The following is a 20,513-nucleotide window of genomic DNA, read 5'->3' as shown; positions in this document are numbered from 1 at the left end:
CTGAAGAACCAGCTGTGTCAGTGAACCATAAGAAATCTTGTTTAATTAATCAAAAAAGTGAAATATTGTGTGCATTTAGGATACATAACATGAATTTAACCTTGCAAGACGATGATTTGGCCATGTTATTGAAAAGCACAATACTTAATTTGAAATATAAGATTTATAGGTTTTCCCTCAGCCTTTGTATTAGAAACACCCTCGCGGTGTTAACTAGGTTTTGTTTGTAATTTAATGCCATGGTAATATAATTAAGTATAGTGTTGGAAATGTTTATCAGTAAAAGGGAAATGTATCGATACGATATTAATAATGTGAAGCCGGTAAATCGTATAACGTTAGATAACTTGCTACATGCGGGGATACCAGAAAGAGAGTTGTTATTGAGTCAAATTTGCGAATTACTTCAGCATATTAGTTTGTAATCTCGCTGAATAAAAGACGACTTTAGAGCACTTTACAACATCATGCCGTCTATTAAGACAAAAAAATTATTTTGCCTCGGTGAGAAGTTAGAGTTAACCTGGTAAATATTAGAAACAAAGTCTCTCCATGAATGAGTGTGCGAAATTGTCGTTATGGTGCGAAGATGCTGACCAATGACGCCACAACAAAGTAACTCATTCAGTTATGCAGTTCCTTACCTGTCCAATAGAGGGTGCTACGAGATTTGAAATGAGTCTAGTTGTGGCTTTAGTGAATGAATTGATCCTTAATACATTATTTTCAAATCCAAATCAGAGGATTTAAACAACTGGCCCCGGGGCTGTGCTGGGGGATGGTCAGGCTGTTACCCGAGGCCAGACAGTGTGCCTGCTAAATTTGGGGCAAGAGGGATCGGGTTCCTTCTGCAAGCACACACGATCCTGTCCTAGTTACAGGAGCCTTCTCTCACTCATTTACTGCTCTCACATGCCCTCTCACTTGGATAGCAGACAGTCTCTCAAACACCAAACTCTTACATCATATACTGCTGCTTGCATATAGTTTAGTTTCTGATAGGTTAACGCACAAATCTGGCATTGACCATCGCTTGAAGATAGCTTGTAAAAAGAAGATCTTCCAGGTGACCCGACCTGTGCGTCCAGCTTCATCCAACTTCAGAAGGATCCTTGGCGGGTAGGAATTAGGGCACCACACTGACCCGCCATGTTTCTGGTTCTGGTGGTTACAGAGGAGCTGAGGGAGTTCCTGTCCCGGGCACGAAGTGGAACCGGCCGCCTCATCCAGGTGTTGATCAGAGACGGTGAGTGAGAAGGACGTCTCAGGGGTTCACTCAGTTCAAAGGGAATTTAATGAATCAGAAAGGTGAAGGTGCCAATTTTGGTATCTTGAGGAGTCGAACAAAACAAAAATCCAGCAGTAATGCTTGTGCACACTTGTTGACCAATAAATCAAGTTCACTATTTTAATTGATAGATTTAAAAGAGTCCTACCTGCTTGTAGATCAACTCTTAATGAATCTTAACCATCTTAATCTTAACGAGGCCTAGAAAATATTGGCAATCAGTGAGATAAAACTTTCAGTATTCATATTCTGTTAACACACTAACACGGTATTGTATCATGGTACACTGAGGGTGTCAGAGGGTAATACTGTGGTTCTGAATGATTACCACCATATTAATGCACCATGGCTTTTACATAGTAGCCTAGTCCAAGGTTGACTTCAACAAATAGCCTACATTAAATATTTCTAGTATGGCTCCTATAGCCCAAAAATCGTGGTTGTACCATTGTACTTTTTAATACCTTTTGTTAGTGGAAGATCAATATTCTCTCATTTAATGGCCTTAATTTTCACTTCCTAAATGTTCAAGAGCCATACAGGATTAAAATCTCTATCATCTATGTGGGTCATCTATCAAAACTGTGTAAATATGTAACAGTATTTTCCCATGTAGCCTATGATCCAACTAAAATCTGTACTTCAGCAACAATTAGGCTGTTAAAATAGAAATATGCTTGGACCATTAAATTAATTAATGGTAAACTAAAATGATGACTTTAGGCTGCTTCTGCCAATAAATAGGCAACTTTACTGATATTTACTGATGTAGTCTATCCACTGACTTGGAGTTTAAAGTATTTATCATAAATGGGTAATTTTACAATTTGAATGTGATATTTATTAATCATTTGTTGTGTTTTTATTAGGTGAGTTTGTGAGTTGTTTTACCGCCTAGGTATCAGCTGACATGAGGAAATAGGACCAAAACACATTTCACAATGTATGTTGATTCTGCATTCACATGTTGATAGTAGGTCGGATGACGCGTCATATGACGTCATTTGACGTGGAAACGGAATGGTTCTTGAGGGATTAACTGTGCAGAGGTCATGGAACGATAAACGGTTCTCTGTTGCAATAAAAGCGCTTGTGTGTGAGCGTGCGTTTGCGTACGAGGCCGAGTGTCAGGTAGGCTACTGTTGAAATGTTAGCTCACTAGTCACTATCAGATGACAAGATCCAGTTGCTGGGAAAGAAAGGGCAAAACACTATCAAATTTGAGTGAAGTCACTCTGCCATTGCCTGACATGACGTGTTAATGCACGTAGTAGGCCTACTCACACACACGTAGCTCCGAGCGAATAGTAATAGTGCAGTATTAGGCTACTCCGTTCAAAAGTTTGAGGTCAGCATTATAATTTTTTCAAGGAAAGAAAAGGACGCATTAAACTGATCAAAAGTGACAGTAAAGACAATATAATGTTACAGAAGATTTCCATTTCAAATATAGGCTATGCTAACGTTCTATTCATAAAAAAAATCCTGAAAAAAACTTATCACGATTTTCTCAAATATACTAAGCAGCACAACTGTTTTCAACATTGATAATAAAAATGAAAATTTCTTGAACAACAAGTCAGCATTTTAGAATGATTTCTGAAAGATCATGTGACACTGAAGACTGGAGTTAAAAGCTGAGCAACAAAATTCAGCCTAAATGAGGCTAGTTTTAGTTTATATATATATATATATGAAGACCTCTAAGTGCCATCTGAAATGTTCTTCTAGAATGATCATTTTTATCAAGCTTGTATATTTAAGTTCAGTAATTTCACTTAAATGACAATTCATAGGTAATTTTCATTGCCATTTAAGTGAAATTACTGAACTAAAATATACAAGCTTGATAAAAATTATCATTCTAGAAGAACATTTCAGATGGCACTTAGAGGCTTTTGCATCTGAACTCTTCATATATATATATATATATATATATATATATATATATATATATATATATATATATATATATATATTATTTTTTTTATATATTAAGAATAGAAAACACTTATTTTAAATGGTAGCCTAATAATATTTCTGGTAACACTTTACAATAAGGTCGCATTTGTTAACGCATTTTGTTAAACTAATGCATTAAATAACATAAACTAACAATAACAATGTATTGTTATGCCATTTATGAACCTTTCTTAATGTTAGTTAATAAAATGGGTACTATACGGTTATCCGGACCACATGTGATGACCTACCCCAACCCCGCCCCTAAACCTACCTGTCACTGGGGTTACGACCAACCAAGAGCGATTGTGGTCACGTGTGGTCAGGTGTGGTCCGGATAAGGGTTCAACTTCATATTCATGTTCCTATTAGTTCACAATGCATTAACTAATATTAACAGATAGAACTTTGGATCTAAATGTTGAAATTAATATGAACTAAGATTAATAAATGCTCCAGAAGTATTGTTCATTTTTAGTTCATGTTAACTATTGTAGTCAACTAATGTTAACAAATGAAACCTTATTGTAAAGTGTTACCATATTTCACAATATTACTATTTTTACTGTATTTTTGATCAAATAAATGCAGCATTCACTGTAAAAAATTTCTAACCCTCCCAAATCAAAAATTTCAAGCGACCGATAACATCTAAATTTTTCAATTGGCCCAAGTGAAATTCTGTAAATTATAAAATTAAATTTACAGATTTTCACTTGGGCCAATTGAAAAATTTAGATGTTATCGGTCACTTGAAATTTTTGATTTGGGAGGGTTACAATTTTTTTACAGTGTTGGTGAACAGAAGAGACTTCTTGCAAAAACATTAAAAAATCTTACTGACCCCAAACTTTAGAAGAGTGTACATTTCTAGAAGCTAATTATTTGGAGATTTTACCTTTGAGTTTACATTAGCTTGAAACTGTTAGTGATACTAACCTAACAGTTTAAATGAAACAATTCAATAATGCAGGACAGTTTTGTGCATCCAAAGATGATGGTTGCTACCCAGCAAGCAATTTTGCATTGCCAAGCACAGCCCAGACGTTCAAGGCAAAATTTAGTCTGTCAGTGAACATTTTATAGACGTCTAATCATAGCCCAAGAATAGACTAGTCATCAATAGGAAATGAGTGAAGAAATGAAAGCAAACACCTTGTAATCACTGTTTACTTTGCTTACATGATGGAATATCATACATCTTGCAAGTTATTTTGGCAAAAACGACATGTAACCAAATTCAAGGTTACTTTGGCTTGAAGTGGGTTACACATAGCCAGACTATATCAGGTCTATAGTTAACCTAGATGGTGAAATGAGATAAGATTTCTAATCAGGTAGACTGTGTGGCCATTTTAGACAGCTCCAGCCATTCCGACATCTAATGGCTGTCACAGGTGGATAGACTACTGTCTGTTTGACGCCTGGGATGTATGAAGACGTCTGGATCTGAATAGATCGGGTTGTTTTGGGTTCACAGGCTGCCTTTGATCTCACAGAGATGATATTTCAGGAAACATAAAACAGGTCAACACAGTTTTGGATCTTTCTGGTGACCAAGTCACATGTGTATCCCAACCCTTATTGGTGGGTAGATCAGACCACATGGTCAGGTGCTAGTCAGTGTTCATGGTGATAGAAAAACATGAAGCCATTGCTTTCTGGGCAGTGTGCCGACATACGGTTCAGACACTCAGTTATTTAGCCGGATTGTGTTTATGTGTGATATTCTTTGGAATGAATGTATTTGTATGACAGAACTCAGGGAGGTAGACAGATGTTTATCTTTTCAAATTGGCACATATGTGTGTGCAAACAGCTTTCTGTCCGTGTGTTTTTTAGGGGTGAGTAAAAGGCTGATGGAAAGTATGTGTCTGTGCTAATAGCTGGAATGTGTGCAACCTCAGAATAGCAGCTGCTGCAAAAGACCATCAGGAAATCCCCCTCCAAGGTCATTCGGACCAGACGTGTATGTGGGTGGATGATGTTTGCATTAGATGTGGTTATTGACGCACTAGCTGTTTTGACGTTGTGCTCATTAATGGTTTATTTCAGTTTGGTGCAAAATCTTTCACTCACTCTGCCCGACCTTTAGATGCTTTAATCCACTATTGACAAAGCTGTTGTTTGGACTGCTGTATAAGACTGAATGAAACAACATTCTTGCTATAACAGGTTAGACGAGTGCAATCACGGCCAAGGCCATTGGATTAAAACATGGCAGGGAAGCGTTTTCTCACAAATGACGGAAATTTCTGTCAATGACGAGGAAAGAGTTAATAGTGAGAATCAGACCCTAAACTAAAGTACTTAAAACTATTTAAATGTTTTTAGTATCTTATGTTCTCCAGATCTATCTATCTATCTATCTATCTATCTATCTATCTATCTATCTATCTATCTATCTATCTATCTATCTATCTATCTATCTATCTATCTATCTATCTATCTGTCTGTCTATCTATGTATCTATCTATATTGTCAAATATAATATTATATTTTTGTCTTCTGATTTTGGAGTGAACTGTCATCTGTTAACATAACATGACTGACTGTATATGTTTTATGTCCAGGAAAATTGAATCATTTTTTTATAATAAAAAAAAAAACTAAAATATAAGTAAAATATACTTATATTCTTCATTTAAAATTTAAATATAATCATTACGTTTTAAACAAAAACAGCATTTTTACGTCTGTGTACAAAGAAAATCTGAGGACAGCAGGGAGGGAAGTGAACAGATGTACTAGTAAGTAGATTATTGATGTGATAAGCGATGCGTACTGAGAACCATAGCTGTTAATCTGAGTGTTGACGCCTGAAAGCAGAGGGTGGGGCTCTGGAGGACGTGCACCGGCGCAGTGCACTATTCTCAATGAATCATAAAGAGGACCCATTAGAAAAGATGAAGCCTACCAGTGCACAGTACAGAGGGTGTTCTGGTCGCACTCTTCAGGAAGCAAATTACGTGCGCTTGAGTGTGATGTGATCAGTGTAAAGTTTGTAAACTGAGACAATGGAGAAACAGTAGGATCAGGTGTGACATCTCATCTGTAACATTAAGTGATACATGCTGTCCTGTTTTTCATGTGGGCAATGGGCATGCATTTTTGTGTTGCTTAACTGGCTGATGAATGCAGTCACGAGAAAAAAGGAAATTATAGAAAGATCTAATCATTTGTTATATTGGAAATTCTTACCAGTGGACTCTTAATGGAGTCTTGTTTGAAAACCTATATCTTACAAGTGTTACAATGGTCTGCATTATACAGAACACTGTACATAACAGAGAATTTATAAAGCCAAAAGTCTCATAAATATGACCACTTCTTTTCAAATGGGGATGAATTGCTTCTAAGAACTGTTTTCATAGCGAAAGGCCCTTAAAAATCACATCTGATTGGTATCATTCTCGGTGGAACTATTTCATATCATTTTTTCAAGTCATTTTTATTATATTATATTATATTATATTATATTATATTATATTATATTATATTATAAAACACCAGCAGTATCAAAGTCTCCATTATACCATAAACCAATTTGATCAAAAACAAAGTGTAAACAAAGATACACTAAATATGGTTCAGTTCATTAAATATGATATGATTATCAGTTCATTATTGACAAGAATAGATTGTGATATTAGACATTTCCCAGTACTGGATTGTTTAATACACCAGGCTATATAACTGAAGATTAAACTGATGTGTATTATTGTGTATGTGTCTCTAGGTGAACTAAGCATCATGTGCTATATTGGGTGTAAGATACAAGGTGTGTCATGCGCTTTTTATAGCAGGTTGTAGATAATGGATAATATTTCCCCTTATTTGTTATCAGCAGTAGGCCATTACCCAAGGCTAGCCTTGTAAACACATTTAGATTGATCTATTTGATGCAACATCAAATTACGCATTACGCAACAGGTTTTTGGAATTGTTGTGTGCAATGTTGGTTGCACCAGGTTTGTAATGAGAAAGCTTTTTTATGTGTGTTTCAGAGCAGCTGGTGCTGGGGGCATATAGAGAGCCACGCCAGACCTGGGACAAAGACTATGACCACTTCCTGCTCCCCCTGCTGGACCCTCTCGAGCCCTGCTACATTTTATACCGGTTGGACTCTAAGAACGCTCAAGGCTATGAGTGGCTCTTCATCTCCTGGTCACCAGACCAGTCTCCTGTAGGTTTTAACATCCAGACATGAAGATGTAAAGCTTGACCTGATTAGCAGGAACAGCTTATGCAGCTGTTCATATAGAAACATGTTCTTGGGCCTCATTTATAAAATGTTGCTTAGAAACTGTACATTGATCTAAGATCCTTTCTCAAATGTGTGTACGTGTGATTCAGAGAAAACAATCATAGCCTACACATAAAAAACGAATATGCTCACACAAAAACGTGCATATGCCTCTCATCCAGATGTGAAACACAATTTGCAAGTGTGAAGCCACAAGGAAAAAGTGCGTACGGCTGCTTAGAACCTGACGCGGCGCTAAGAATATTTTCACGTCAAAGACTGACAGGTTTTTTAAACCAGCGCGGGTTTAAGCGTACGCACACTCTATGATCAAATCTGTACATGCGCATGTTTTATAAATGAGGCCCATACAAATAAAAAACAAATTAAAACTAAGTGAATTAAAACTAAATCCATAAAATGATGGGAACCCCTAAAAGGTTATATATATATGAAATGCCTGAAAGGAACCCTTTAATGTTTTATACAGAACCTTTTTTTATAAGAATGTAGCATCCACAAAACGCTATCAACTGCATAAATATATTTAAAACACTTAGAAGCATAGATTTGCAAGATTTTTTTATTTTTTTGTAGAAAATGTAAAAATCGAATTCATTGTAATAGGGTACGCTTCATTGTGGTTAGAGCTGTGAGGATTTATTTTGTTACTGTTTATTTATTTCATAAAGTGAGCATTTGCTTTTGCTACAGGTCAGACATAAGATGCTGTATGCTGCCACTCGTGCCACAGTTAAGAAAGAGTTTGGCGGTGGACACGTCAAAGATGAAATGTTCGGCACAGTTGAGGTACTAGTATACACTGGAATATCAAGAATAATAATGTTGGTAGTAGTACAACTGGTAAATGGTTTTCTCTATACTCTCTATATTCACAAAGCGAGCTTTATCTATCTTTTTGATAAATTTTTATTATTATTTTCACTTCCACCAATTTTATATATGGACCACAATTAATTTGTTCAAACAATTTTGCCTATGTGAATAGTTATAAAGTTATAATGAGGGATCTGCTGATAAATGGCCAACCTGTCATGTGTCTTCAGCTGTCAGTCAAATACCCTGAAGCTGTATTATTTACAGTTGAAAAAGTTTGCAGAGTGGACCACCATGTTCCTTAATTTAGAAACTGGACAACCTGTGGCTGTTGGCAGTGTTCTTGGAAATGCTTACCAGTCATGGTCAACACAGAGAGGACTAAATATATACTCTACATACACATAGAGTAAAATATTGAACAAACAACAACAAAGTTTTATGGGAGGAAGTCTATTTCTAAATTTGACATATTGAAATGACTACTTCAGGTTGTCTGGGAATTAATCTACAATTAATTCAATTACATTTATTTGATTTTTGATCAATTAATAATGAACCACATTATAATAATGGCTCAATAAATACACATACAATTTGTGAGTAAATTTTTTTTTTTTTTTTTTCCATCACCAGGAGGACGTTTGTTTTCAGGGCTACCTGCGACATGTGACTTCATGTTCTGCACCAGCACCCCTGACTGCAGCCGAGCAGGAGCTACAGCGAATCAGAATCACAGAGGTGAGAAACGACTGCGGAGTGCAGACATCCATCTAACAGCATAATTATAGTATACATCCATGAATTACTTCAGCTCTTTGTTTTATATTTCTTCTTATATTTGTTTTTTACTTCAGTTCGTTGTTTAATATATTCTATGTTCAATCTTTACGTTTGCAGTGCAGAGTTAAACAGGTGAGTACTGTGGGTATTGTGTAAAACACATTACTGTGTATGTATGCAAATTGTATGCTGATTACAGTGTCCTTTCAACTTTAATTAAAGGACAAACCTCAAATACTTCAATTAATCATTATATTAACAACAGAAAGACTTTTTCATCTTTTTGATTTGCAACATACAGTACATGTGCCGTAAGAATATAATCTGCCAAAAAAAAGTTTTTTTTACGACCATTAAGATATATATATATATATATATATATATATATATATACCATTAAGATATATATATATATATATATATATATATATATATATATATATATATATATATATATATATATATATATATATATGTATATATATATATATATAAACCTTTTTTTTTTTTTTTTTTTTTTAAAGCTCATAGGAATTGTTTGGGAAAATGTTTTTAATAGATTGACAGGAACTTTTTAGGTCATAATTTACAGTGCTGGAATAAAAAATTGGTTGTGTTTGTGTCTTCAGGTGAAAACTGAGATCACTGTTGACCCCAAACATCAGACTCTACAGGGTCTTGCCTTCCCGTTACAGGCCGAGGCCAAACGTGCTCTACAGCAGCTCGCAGAGAGACGCATTAACTACATTCAACTAGTACGACACAGACATACACATTTATACTTCAGTGTGTTCTTACCAGATACATTCTTACCAAACTAACTAGAATTTTTTGGTTTCTATTTAGAAGTTAGATACAGAGAAGGAAACAATTGAACTAGTGCACACCAGCCCGACAGACATCCGTGATCTACCCTGCCGGATCCCCCTGGATACACCCAGATACCACTTCTTTCTCTACAAACATTCACATGAAGGAGACTACCTCGAGTCTGTGGGTTAGTCACTCCGTCCACCATTCCTTATAAGTATCTCATCTATATCAATTTGTGTTACAGTTATGTAAATCTTTTCACATGTCTTCCTCTATCACTCTCCATAGTGTTCATATACTCCATGCCAGGATACAGCTGCAGCATCAAGGAAAGGATGCTGTATTCCAGCTGTAAGAGTCGACTTCTGGAAGGAGTAGAGAGGGACTTCCACCTAGAAGTGGCTAAAAAGGTAAAACACACTCTATCACACTTCTCACATGTTCATTATGGTTTTTCTCCCGATTTCTCCCAGATTTAAAATCCCAAAACTTTGTTTAAAGTAAACATGCAATGAAAGGTACACTTTGTAATTATTGTCCCTGTAGTGGTTGTTAGACAAAACTGCATGCATTTTGCAGAAGAACATTGTTTGGTTGTGCTTCAGCACAATATGGTTGAATGAATGAACCATGAATATGGTTCCATATCAGTCAGTCACTTTCGGCATTACGTTGACAAACTGACCGTTGTGATGATGAGATCGAGACTCCAATACCTTGAAAATGGTGGAGTGCCCTATGTTATTCCCCGGTCTGATTTCTCTGCACCTCAGAGGACCAATTCGGTTAATACTCAGGGTGATCTGAGGGTTTTAGTGGTAGTTTCGCCAAACCTTTTGGCCCTGCTGGGAAGAGGGGAAACAAACGTCTAATAAAGGGAGGTGAAGAGAATGGTGGCGACTGCTAGGATGGACAGAAAGTGAGAGGGAGAGATAAATGAACTTCAGTTGTACCCTAATTTTCCACAGTTCCCTATTTCCACCTGTTTTCAGGCTAATTTGTTCATCCTGCAGGTATAGTAAAGGAAAAATTGTGATTCTGTGCTTACGTTGTGGGATCTCACACCCAATCAACTTCAAGTGGTAAGAAAACTAGCCAATAAGCATTGGTGAGTGAGATTTGCATGGCAAGCCCCTCCCCTGGACTTATGGGTATATAAGCTCGCCTGCAACTCACTCATTTAGCTTTTTGCTTCAGAGCGGAGCGGTTGATCTTCAGTGCTCTGCCAATCTGCCTTCGAGCTGACAAAGAGGAGACGTTCTGAGTTGGAGAGATGGAGCATTCAGCGGTGTGTTTTCGCAGGAAGAGTATGTGTACAGTTAAGTGCAGCGATCACACCCCTGGGTGCTTCAACAAACAAAAGAGCAGTTTCCCGAAAAGAGCAAGCACAGGTGATGTTTTTAAAAATGCGTCTTTTTAAAAATGGCATTTCACCCGTGTGTCTCTGGATGCGGCCATTTCCTGGCCCTGTCTGACAGCCACGATCACTGCCTAACGTGTCTGGGCCGTAAGCACGCTGAGGCAGTGTCTGTTGATGACTCATGTTCCCACTGAACATGACCATCGCGATGATGAGATTGAGACTCCAATACCTTGAAAACGGTGGAGTGCCCTATGTTATTCCCCGGTCTGGTTTCTCTGCACCGCAGAGGACCAATTCGGTTAATACCTTCGGTTAATACAATTCGGTGATCGGAGGGTTATAGTGGGAGCTCTCCCGCCGGGCCAATCCCCACGGGCCTCCCACTCCTCACACACATTGAAGGTTGTGGAGGTTCCTGGTTAGGCTGTGGGTCCTTCTCATGGGGGACCCAGCATCTCATTTGGAGCTCTCGTGGAGGTCCGGATGTCAATAGAAGCATCAGAGAGCGGGCTTAAGTCCACTGGGAATGACTACTAAGTTGACTACTGGGTCGTAACGAGTGTAGGGCTCGAGTGGAACCCTCCACACTGTCTCGAACGTATGCAGTTGGACAATTGGTCTATCGGGACGAGGCGAGCTGCACGGCATCGTCCTACCCCGGTTCCTTTCTTCCCGAAGGTGTATGAGGAGGTCTCAAAGTCTTGGAAGGCACCTCTACTGCCAGAAGCCGCTTCGCTGCTTCCTCCGCTCTTACTACCCCCAGGTGGTCCAGCTGATTTGTAGACGTTTCGGAGACATGCATGTAGACCTGTTCGCCTCTTCAGAGTCCTCCCATTGCCAGCTGTTTTACTCCCTGACTGGGGGGACTTAGGGGTGTGCGATATTGACAAAAAATTATATCTCGATATTTTCTGGGATTTTCTCGATAATGATTATTAGACGGTATGTTGCTGAGTGTGTTTATTGTGTTGGTACTTTGGCAGGTTTAGGACTGTCGTGGACAGCCGACTCTTAAAGTTTTTGATATTCTTCATACTCTGTGTGGTGGTCAGTTCACAGCAGTGACAGAAATGATTTTTCCCAATGTTTCAATTGATTTTTACCTTATATGGGCATTCTTACCGTTATAAAGCCATTTTTTAAACCTAATTATATGCATGCATCATCTTTTGTGTCAATTTCATAAATTTAATCAAATTCAGGTATAAAAATAAAACACTATAGGGCTGTGTTACCAATCAAATGAAATCAGTATCAACAAAATTCAGCTTTGCAATATTGAATATTGATATTTAAAATTATTTAAAGCAAGAAAAGATACTTTAAATGTGTAATTGAAACCGCCAGTAGGTGGCAGCAAGTCACTGTTAATGAGCGAATCAACTGATTCATTCAAAAAGCTGATTCACTCAGTAAGGAAACACCGCCATGTGTGGCTTTGTTTTGAACTATTTTCGTTGGCGAAATAGAGCAAAAACAGACAATATGGTGTCTAAAATGTAAATCACTTAATATTAACTTCTTGTTTATTAAACTTGTATAATTGTATCTAAATCATGTGATATTGATAAACTTGTATCAATGTCACATTTGTTATCATGCTGATATTTGGAGAAAAACTGCACTCTTGTGATATTTCTTACTAAATGATATAAATAAAGACTAAATCACACAGTAAAAGCGTGCACTCTAAATGCGCACCTGCACTAGTCTAATCTACAAGACTACACGTAGAGTATGCATGCACTCTCTGGGTGTGAGTGAGGGATAGGATATGCTCGAAAATGTCAAATCGCACATCGTTAAAACAACAATTACGATATTATCGCACACCCCTAGGGGGACCCTCTGCATGGATGCACTGGCACACAGCTAGCCCTGAGATCTATGCAAATACGTGTTTTCCCCAGTTAACCTGCTCGCACTGACACTGTGCAAGGTCAGGGAGGATGAGGAGCAGGTCTTGATGGTTGCGACTTAATGGCCCACCTGGACCTGGTTCTCGGACCTGATGCTCCTCACAACAGCCTCTCCCTGGTGGATTCCCCTGAATTCCTACCCATTCTCCTGGGGGTGTTAAAGGGATAGTTCACTTTGAAATTAAATTTTGGTATGTTTTAGCTTACCTCAAGGGCATCCAAGATGTAGGTGTCTTTTTTTCCGCAGTAGTTTCAATTTTGATATTTTTAGGTCAAACCGTTCTTGTCTGTCAGTCATTTAATGCAGGTCTATGGTCACCACCTCAAAGAGCAAGCACAGAGTCGAAATTAAAACAATTCCCCATCGTCCAAATTAAACAATTCCCCATCGTAAGTACACATTGATGCCTTAAGATACGAAACGAGCGGTTTGTGTGAGAAAACAAACAGTATTTATATCGTTTTTACCTCTTGTAACACAGCCACGTCCAAGTGATCTCTATGCAGACTGGTGCATAGATATATACACTAGATGTCGCCTTGGCTACGGCAGTTCTTAACGAATGCCGTAGCCAAGGCGACATCTAGTGTATATATCTATGCACCAGTCTGCGCACACGTCACACAGCAGGATGCGTGCGCCCCCTCAGATCACTTGGACGTGGCTGTGTTACAAGAGGTAAAAACGATATAAATACTGTTTGTTTTCTCACACAAACCGCTCGTTTCGTGTCTTAAGGCATCAATGTGTACTTACGATGGGGAATTGTTTAATTTGGACTCTGTGCATGCTCTTTGAGGTGGTGACCATAGACCTGCATGAAATGACTGTCAGACAAGAACGGTTTGACCTAAAAATATCAAAATTGAAACTACTGCGGAAAAAAAGACACCTACATCTTGGATGCCCTTGAGGTAAGCTAAAACATACCAAAATTTAATTTCAAAGTGAACTATCCCTTTAAATGGTGACAGAAAATACAACAGTTGGTGTTAAGAAGTGACTGTTTCACTCTTTTCTTACCCAGGGTTTACCATTTCAAAGTGTGAAAAGCCCTAATATGGACAAAAATGCACTGTGAATGTCTTTTCATGTTGACTTTAACAAATAAGAGACAATTTATATACAGTTACACTGACAATATATTCTGATTTTTTTTGTGTGTGTGTGTTCTTGTAAATGTGTCTATGTTCATTTAGTTGGAGATAGATAGTGGAGAGGAGCTGACAGAGGAATATCTGTATGATGAGGTCCATCCTAAGCAGCAAGCCCACAAGCAAGCATTCGCCAAACCTCGTGGCCCTGCTGGGAAGAGGGGAAACAAACGTCTAATAAAGGGAGGTGGAGAGAATGGTGGCAACCGCTAGGAAGGACAGAAAGTGAGAGGGAGAGATAAATGAACTTCGGTTGTACCCTAAATTTTCCACAGTTCCCTATTTCCACCTGTTTTCAGGCTAATTTGTTCATCCTGCAGGTATAGTAAAGGAAAAATTGGGATTCTGTGCTCAGTTGTTGTTAAAAACTTTCTTACTTTCTTTGGCTTGTATTTACTCAGTGTTATCAGATGCGTATTCATTTGGTGTGTTAATGTGCATATATTTAAGAGAAAAACTCAGGAATTAATTTTATCTCAGTAAATTTTCTGAGCATATTTTTGTTACATAATCTCGTACATGCATTCACACTCAACTCAACTCAACAAAATTTTAAGCATATTAAAAGTGTTTATTGTGAAATATGGTAGATCGCTCTTATTTTAAAAGTGTTTTTTTAAAGTCTTGAAAAGAAGTTTTGTCCAAGAAGCTTTAAAAAAAAAAACCTGAAATAGTCACAAGAGCAAGAACCTACAGCGATTTCAAAGGCACACTCATATATACACGTACTCACCACAGCCAAATGTGACATGCAGACAAAATGCTATACTTGGCTGCGTGAGAACCAATCAAGTTACAGTTAAGTAACAGATATGTATGGAGGTTTAGACTTGATTCAAATTCATTTTAGGATTAATATTTAAAAATTTTATATGATGATAACCTTTTATGTGTTTTTATAGTTGCAGTTGGGTGTCTTCATTTTTTTCTTACAATACACAAACATGTCTCATAACTCCATTCTTTGATTTACATGGCCCCATAGTATTTACTGTGAAACACATACTTTGTGTATAAGCTTCTATTAGTAATTAGAACAATTCCAAATGAAATATTTTTGTATGTCAAATATCAAAAAAAAATTCAGTATTGAAAATATGATTGTCTAATTGAGTGAATAGTTCAGCTAGTGAAATGTTTAAAATCATCATGGTTAGCAGAACCAAGGTAAAGCTATATCTAAACAAAAACATGTTTTAATTTGTTTCATGTATGTTATTGATGGTTGCCCCGGACTATGTTGACATGGATCATTTATATTTATTTCTCCCCTTTTTTTGTCTGTCAGTGATTAGAGAGAAAGGTCATACACAAGATAATCGTACGTAATAACAATTAATTGTAATTAACAGTAAATGAAAATCTACAGCCCTCTCTTGCATTGTTTATGAACATATTGTTGCATAAATAAATAAAAACTTTCACTGAGTGTTTGGTGGTAATTATTATTTGGTAAATCAAGATCTATTCACAAATTATGAATGTAATGAATGTAAAATCACAGAAGAAAAAGAGGGCATCCCTGCAAAAATACTGCAATTTACACCTGATAGCCTCTAGATGGCAGTAAAAAATAAGCGTTTAGAATAGACTCTGTTAGAAACGCTAATAAATCAAGTGGCTACTAAAATATCAATTTTGAGGAAGTTCCACAGACATACATACATACATACATACATACATAAGAAGAAATGATCAGGGTCCAAGCCAAATTTCGTTCACTTTCTCCAGGAGATCAAGGACTACATCACTTGTTTGGATTGTCAATAAAAAAAAAGCAGAAAAAAAAGACTTGTAATATTTATATGACTATAGTTTTTGATTAATATTTTCAGTACATTTCTGTATACTGTTGTTCTGTAAATAAATAAAAAAAATACTAGAATATATCAATCGCTAAGATGCATTAGGACACAATTTCACAATGTTTTAATGCACGGGCCTAATCAAAAGTTGAAATTTCACATTTAAAAGAAATTATCTTCCTCGAGATAAAAAGCGGGTGTGTCTTTTTCCCCAGAAACTCATTTCAGCAGTAAACAAATGGTTAATTCGGTGACCGCTAGAGGGGGCGGGGCCTCGGCGAATGGGAGGAACCTGATTGGCTTAACTCAGGGCAGGCGCTCAGTTTTCCTGGAAAGTTCTTGGAACGCAAGACATGCGATTTCAGGAGAAACGCCGGTTTTATCCTCGAACGTCAATCACAAACATCAGGAAGCAATTACCGACCACCATCATAATAAAACTCCCAAATGAATAGTTCCAGTGTTATTTCATTACTCACGAGACTGCTGTATGCTTGAATGAGGAAGAAGAGGGGATTGATTATGTGGGTTTCACAGAGCTGTACTTGCCGATGGCGTCAGAGGCGCTAAACACGGGGGGATTCTGAGAAAACCAGTTCTGGGAAGTCAGACGAACTGAACAAGCCAAGCCCTGCAGTGCAGCGCTTCTTGCTCAGTTTTAGGGCTCGAGCTGAACAGAAACGCCGCTCGTTTTCGAGAACCATGTCCGTCGATCTACTCGCGTAGTTTAAACAAATCCGTAGACGAGTCGCGCACTTATATGACAGAATCCTGACCCTCTTGCTCTTCAACAACCTTCCAGTTCGACAGATATCATTTTACTGAGCTGTTTGTCATCGCTCAAGAAAGAACATATTATTTTGCCAGCCCGAGTAAAACCTCAGGAACAAAGAAACTTTAAGGAATCTGGCAGATATCTAACGTTAACCGGACATCTTCACAATGATTCTCTGCGTTCAAGGGTGAGTTTTAGCGGCTCATCTTTCTTTAAATATCACAACAAAATGGATAACATACTATCTAGTTCGTTAACTAAATACAACACATTCTTGAGGATGCGCTAAGCATCCTGTGAAAGGACTCCTAAATTATTAAGCAATTATCTGATTATATGTAAAATAGTACATATACATTGTTTATTGCATTAAAAATAGTGAAACACTTCAGGGAGGTTACATTCATCTGATATTTAAAGCTGTCTGTAATAATTAATATATTTTTGTTGATAGTAATATACAATATAGTAATATGTGGCATTAATAAAAGACCTATATACGGTAACAGGGATTTTTTTTCAGTATTTGTGTCTCTCACATGATTTTTCATTATGCTCCTGTGAATTGAAACTGTTGAAACTCATGGCTCAGAATTAACATTAAATTGAACGAAATGAAAAAGCTTAATTAAATTAGCAATTTCTGAAAATGTGTATTACTGTGCACATTTGAATAGATGGTAATAAGTCAGTAAACAAATATTATTAATAAAATAATACGTGCCTTCTTTTTGAAAGGATTGTAAACTTTGAAGTCCTTAAAATAGTTTTGTTTTATCATTTTTTTTTTTCCAGCCCAAGAGCTCATTTGACTGATACCTCCGATCCGACGGTCAGGTTTCCGGTGGTGACTTTCTCTTCTCCTCGCCGCATTCACTCGGCCATTACCTCATGGGACCCTAGCAAAGATTTAAAAGTTATCTCTGAAAATTTCTGCTATCTGGATGCCTCAGGTAAGACAAAAAAAAAATACATCTATGTTATTATGATTATTTTTGGCAAGTAGAATTCATTCATAAATCCACAAATAATAAATAATTATTCAAGGGTCATTCTGTAAAACTGGTGCCTTTTCCAGTATGCACAATGTGTCTACTCTCAAGTACACACACACACACACACACACACACACACACACACACACATATATATATATATATATATATATATATATATATATATATATATATATACACACACATACATACATACATACATACATACATATACATATACATACATACACACTGCTTTTAGAAAGGTAATTTTTTAGCTATCAAAATTGACCTTTCTGAAAACATAATTATCAAAATGTGTATATACAGCAATGAGAAGTTGGATATGCTTAAAAAAAACGCTTTAAAAAAAACGTCTCTAAAAGCACCCATTTTCTAGGACAGTGGTTCCCAACCTTTTTTCCTGGAGACCCCTATTTTAACATTCAAAATCCTTAACGGCCCAGCCACCCCCTTCACGCCTGCAGACACACATTTTGTTTAATGACAGGGATTACAAAATCAGTTTATTTTTAAATAAATTCAACAACAGCAGACGTCCGGATTTGACTTGCAACATAATGTTATCTACTAACATGTACGAACTGTTCAATTAAAGTATTGACCAAAATGTTTTATAAAATGATAAGCCTAATATTCAAGCCTTTAAAGCATTTTAATGAAACAGAACGGGTCAAAATGATTATAGTTTTTTTTTAAAGATTCTTTATTATCTGAATTTAGATTTTTAGAATGTACATTAGCTTATGTTCCATTAACTGGTTAAAGTTTACAGCAGCATAAAAATGTGGTCTGAGTTTCACAAACAAAAAACGACAGACAGGCTGAATGAAAATGTAAATCCACTTTCAGTCAGTAGGTGGCGCTTATGGAACAGCAGAAATAAAGCTACGGTAACCACGGTAACCTCTGTAAAGAAAGCAGCTATGCTTATAAACACTACTGTTACATTACCATCAAAACATTTCTCATGACCGTCAGTTCCCTTCAGAGATACATTCATAGAATTAATTCATACTTCAATTTATATAATTTCCCTCAGCACTCGTCTGTAAAACCTCTCACTTCTTTCCGCCATTTTTTCAAACAAAACGAAACCAACGCTGCGTGCTGTTGCTTACTTTTCGCTTAATACTGGACAGTGTTAAATAGTTAATATCCTAGCAATCAAATAATTTTAATGATGATTAAAAATAAAATACTAAATTGTAATACTAACCACAAGCCAAACTGTTAACCATTTCATAGCTAAAACAAGAGTAAGCCTGGCGACCCCTCTGGTCGCGAACCACAGGTTGGGAAACGCTGTTCTAGAATGAATGGTGGGGGGTGGGGGTGGGTAATAATAATAACTATTATTATTTCTATATCAATATCCATAAAAGTCTCCAGTAATAACTAATTTCAATTATCCCGTTCTTTTTTCCAGGTTGGTACTGGGGTGCCATCTCTGCCAGTGAGGCCCACTCTGTCTTACAGGAGGCATCGGAGGGTACTTTCCTGATACGGGACAGCAGCCACCCTCTCTATATGTTGACACTGTCTGTTAAAACCAGCCGTGGGCCCACGAACGTACGGATCGAGTACAGTCATGGACATTTCCATCTGGACTCCAGTTCCCCGGTCAGATCTCGCCTGCAGTCCTTCCCTGACGTCCCCAGCCTCCTGCAGCACTACGTGGGCTCCAGGAACAAAGAGGAGGGGGAAAAGACTGAGGAGTCTGATCACATTACTTCCTTAACACCCAAGGAATGTGCGATGTTGCTAAAACTCAAAAAGCCCATCCATCGTCCTCAAGCCTTTCCTTCTTTGCAACATCTCACTCGCTTGGTAATCAACAAAAACACAACTTGCACAGAGCACCTGCCTCTACCCAGACCGGTACTTCAATATCTTAAGGATTACCCTTTCCAGCTCTGAGGTCACCATGGAATCGCACACCACGGCCAATCACGAGGTTGGATGCTGATGTTTTGAAGGAATGCACAGCCCCAACGAGAGGTTTGGGGTCAAAAAAGAAGTGTTGACTCTTGTTTCTGGAGCAAGTTTTTGATGGTCAGCAAGTCTATCTAAATAGATAGATACTTTGTTTTGAATTGACTCAATGAGACGCAAGTCGTGACTCAACCTTCATGTCATACTGTTAAAAGTGTGACAGGTTAAACCACAGGCTTGAAATAATGTCGTTAAACTTTTGTACAGGTCACATGACCCTTTTCAAAAATGGTTTGAAATGAGATCACACAGCTTGTCTGAAACTCACAAGAAGCACATACGTGGCTTGGTCTTCAGCGCCCGAGCTTAGTCACTGCGCTGCCTTGACTGGAATAGTTTCTTTTCTTGAAAGTGTAATGCAGTGAATTTTTTTTTCTTTTTTTTTTACTATTTTAATCAAGATTTACATATTTTTTTCTATGCGCTCAATGTGGAGTTTGTATGTATTTATGGATGAAAGATCCTTTCATTTTATAATAAAAGTGACAATCAAATTTACTTGATGTCATACTGTTTTATCCAACACTTTGTGTCATTTGCCACTTCTGAGAATAAT

General features: G+C 37.3%; 3 protein-coding genes across 6 annotated transcripts in view; 2 read left to right on the top strand and 1 right to left on the bottom strand.

Annotated features, from left to right (window-relative positions):
* The window catches only part of synprb (synaptoporin b), a 223,836-nt gene that overhangs the window by 127,951 nt on the left and 75,372 nt on the right, over positions 1-20,513 (bottom strand). The window lies entirely within an intron of this gene.
* Positions 800-15,795, top strand: twf2 (twinfilin actin binding protein 2). Of its 4 annotated transcripts, none has more exons than XM_079884113.1 (9): positions 1,008-1,246; positions 7,258-7,436; positions 8,211-8,306; positions 8,970-9,074; positions 9,234-9,248; positions 9,746-9,871; positions 9,963-10,113; positions 10,218-10,339; positions 14,412-15,795. In XM_079884113.1, exons 1-9 carry the CDS (start codon positions 1,150-1,152, stop codon positions 14,577-14,579), a joined length of 1,059 nt encoding a protein of 352 aa, XP_079740239.1. In that variant the 5' UTR covers positions 1,008-1,149; the 3' UTR covers positions 14,580-15,795. The 4 variants fall into 4 exon arrangements, with proteins under 4 accessions (XP_079740241.1, XP_079740239.1, XP_079740238.1 ...); XM_079884112.1 differs by lacking the exon at positions 1,008-1,246 and adding an exon at positions 2,293-2,419 and having other exon boundaries at positions 7,263-7,436; XM_079884115.1 differs by lacking the exon at positions 9,234-9,248 and having other exon boundaries at positions 800-1,246.
* On the top strand, positions 16,513-20,478 carry cisha (cytokine inducible SH2-containing protein a). The gene is made up of 3 exons (XM_079884118.1): positions 16,513-17,133; positions 17,742-17,899; positions 19,392-20,478. Exons 1-3 carry the CDS (start codon positions 17,114-17,116, stop codon positions 19,880-19,882), a joined length of 669 nt encoding a protein of 222 aa, XP_079740244.1. The 5' UTR covers positions 16,513-17,113; the 3' UTR covers positions 19,883-20,478.

Source organism: Squalius cephalus, assembly GCF_949319135.1.
Source record: "Squalius cephalus genome assembly, chromosome: 10".
Taxonomy (NCBI): Eukaryota; Metazoa; Chordata; class Actinopteri; order Cypriniformes; family Leuciscidae; genus Squalius; species Squalius cephalus.
This window is presented reverse-complemented; position numbering and strand designations above follow the sequence as displayed.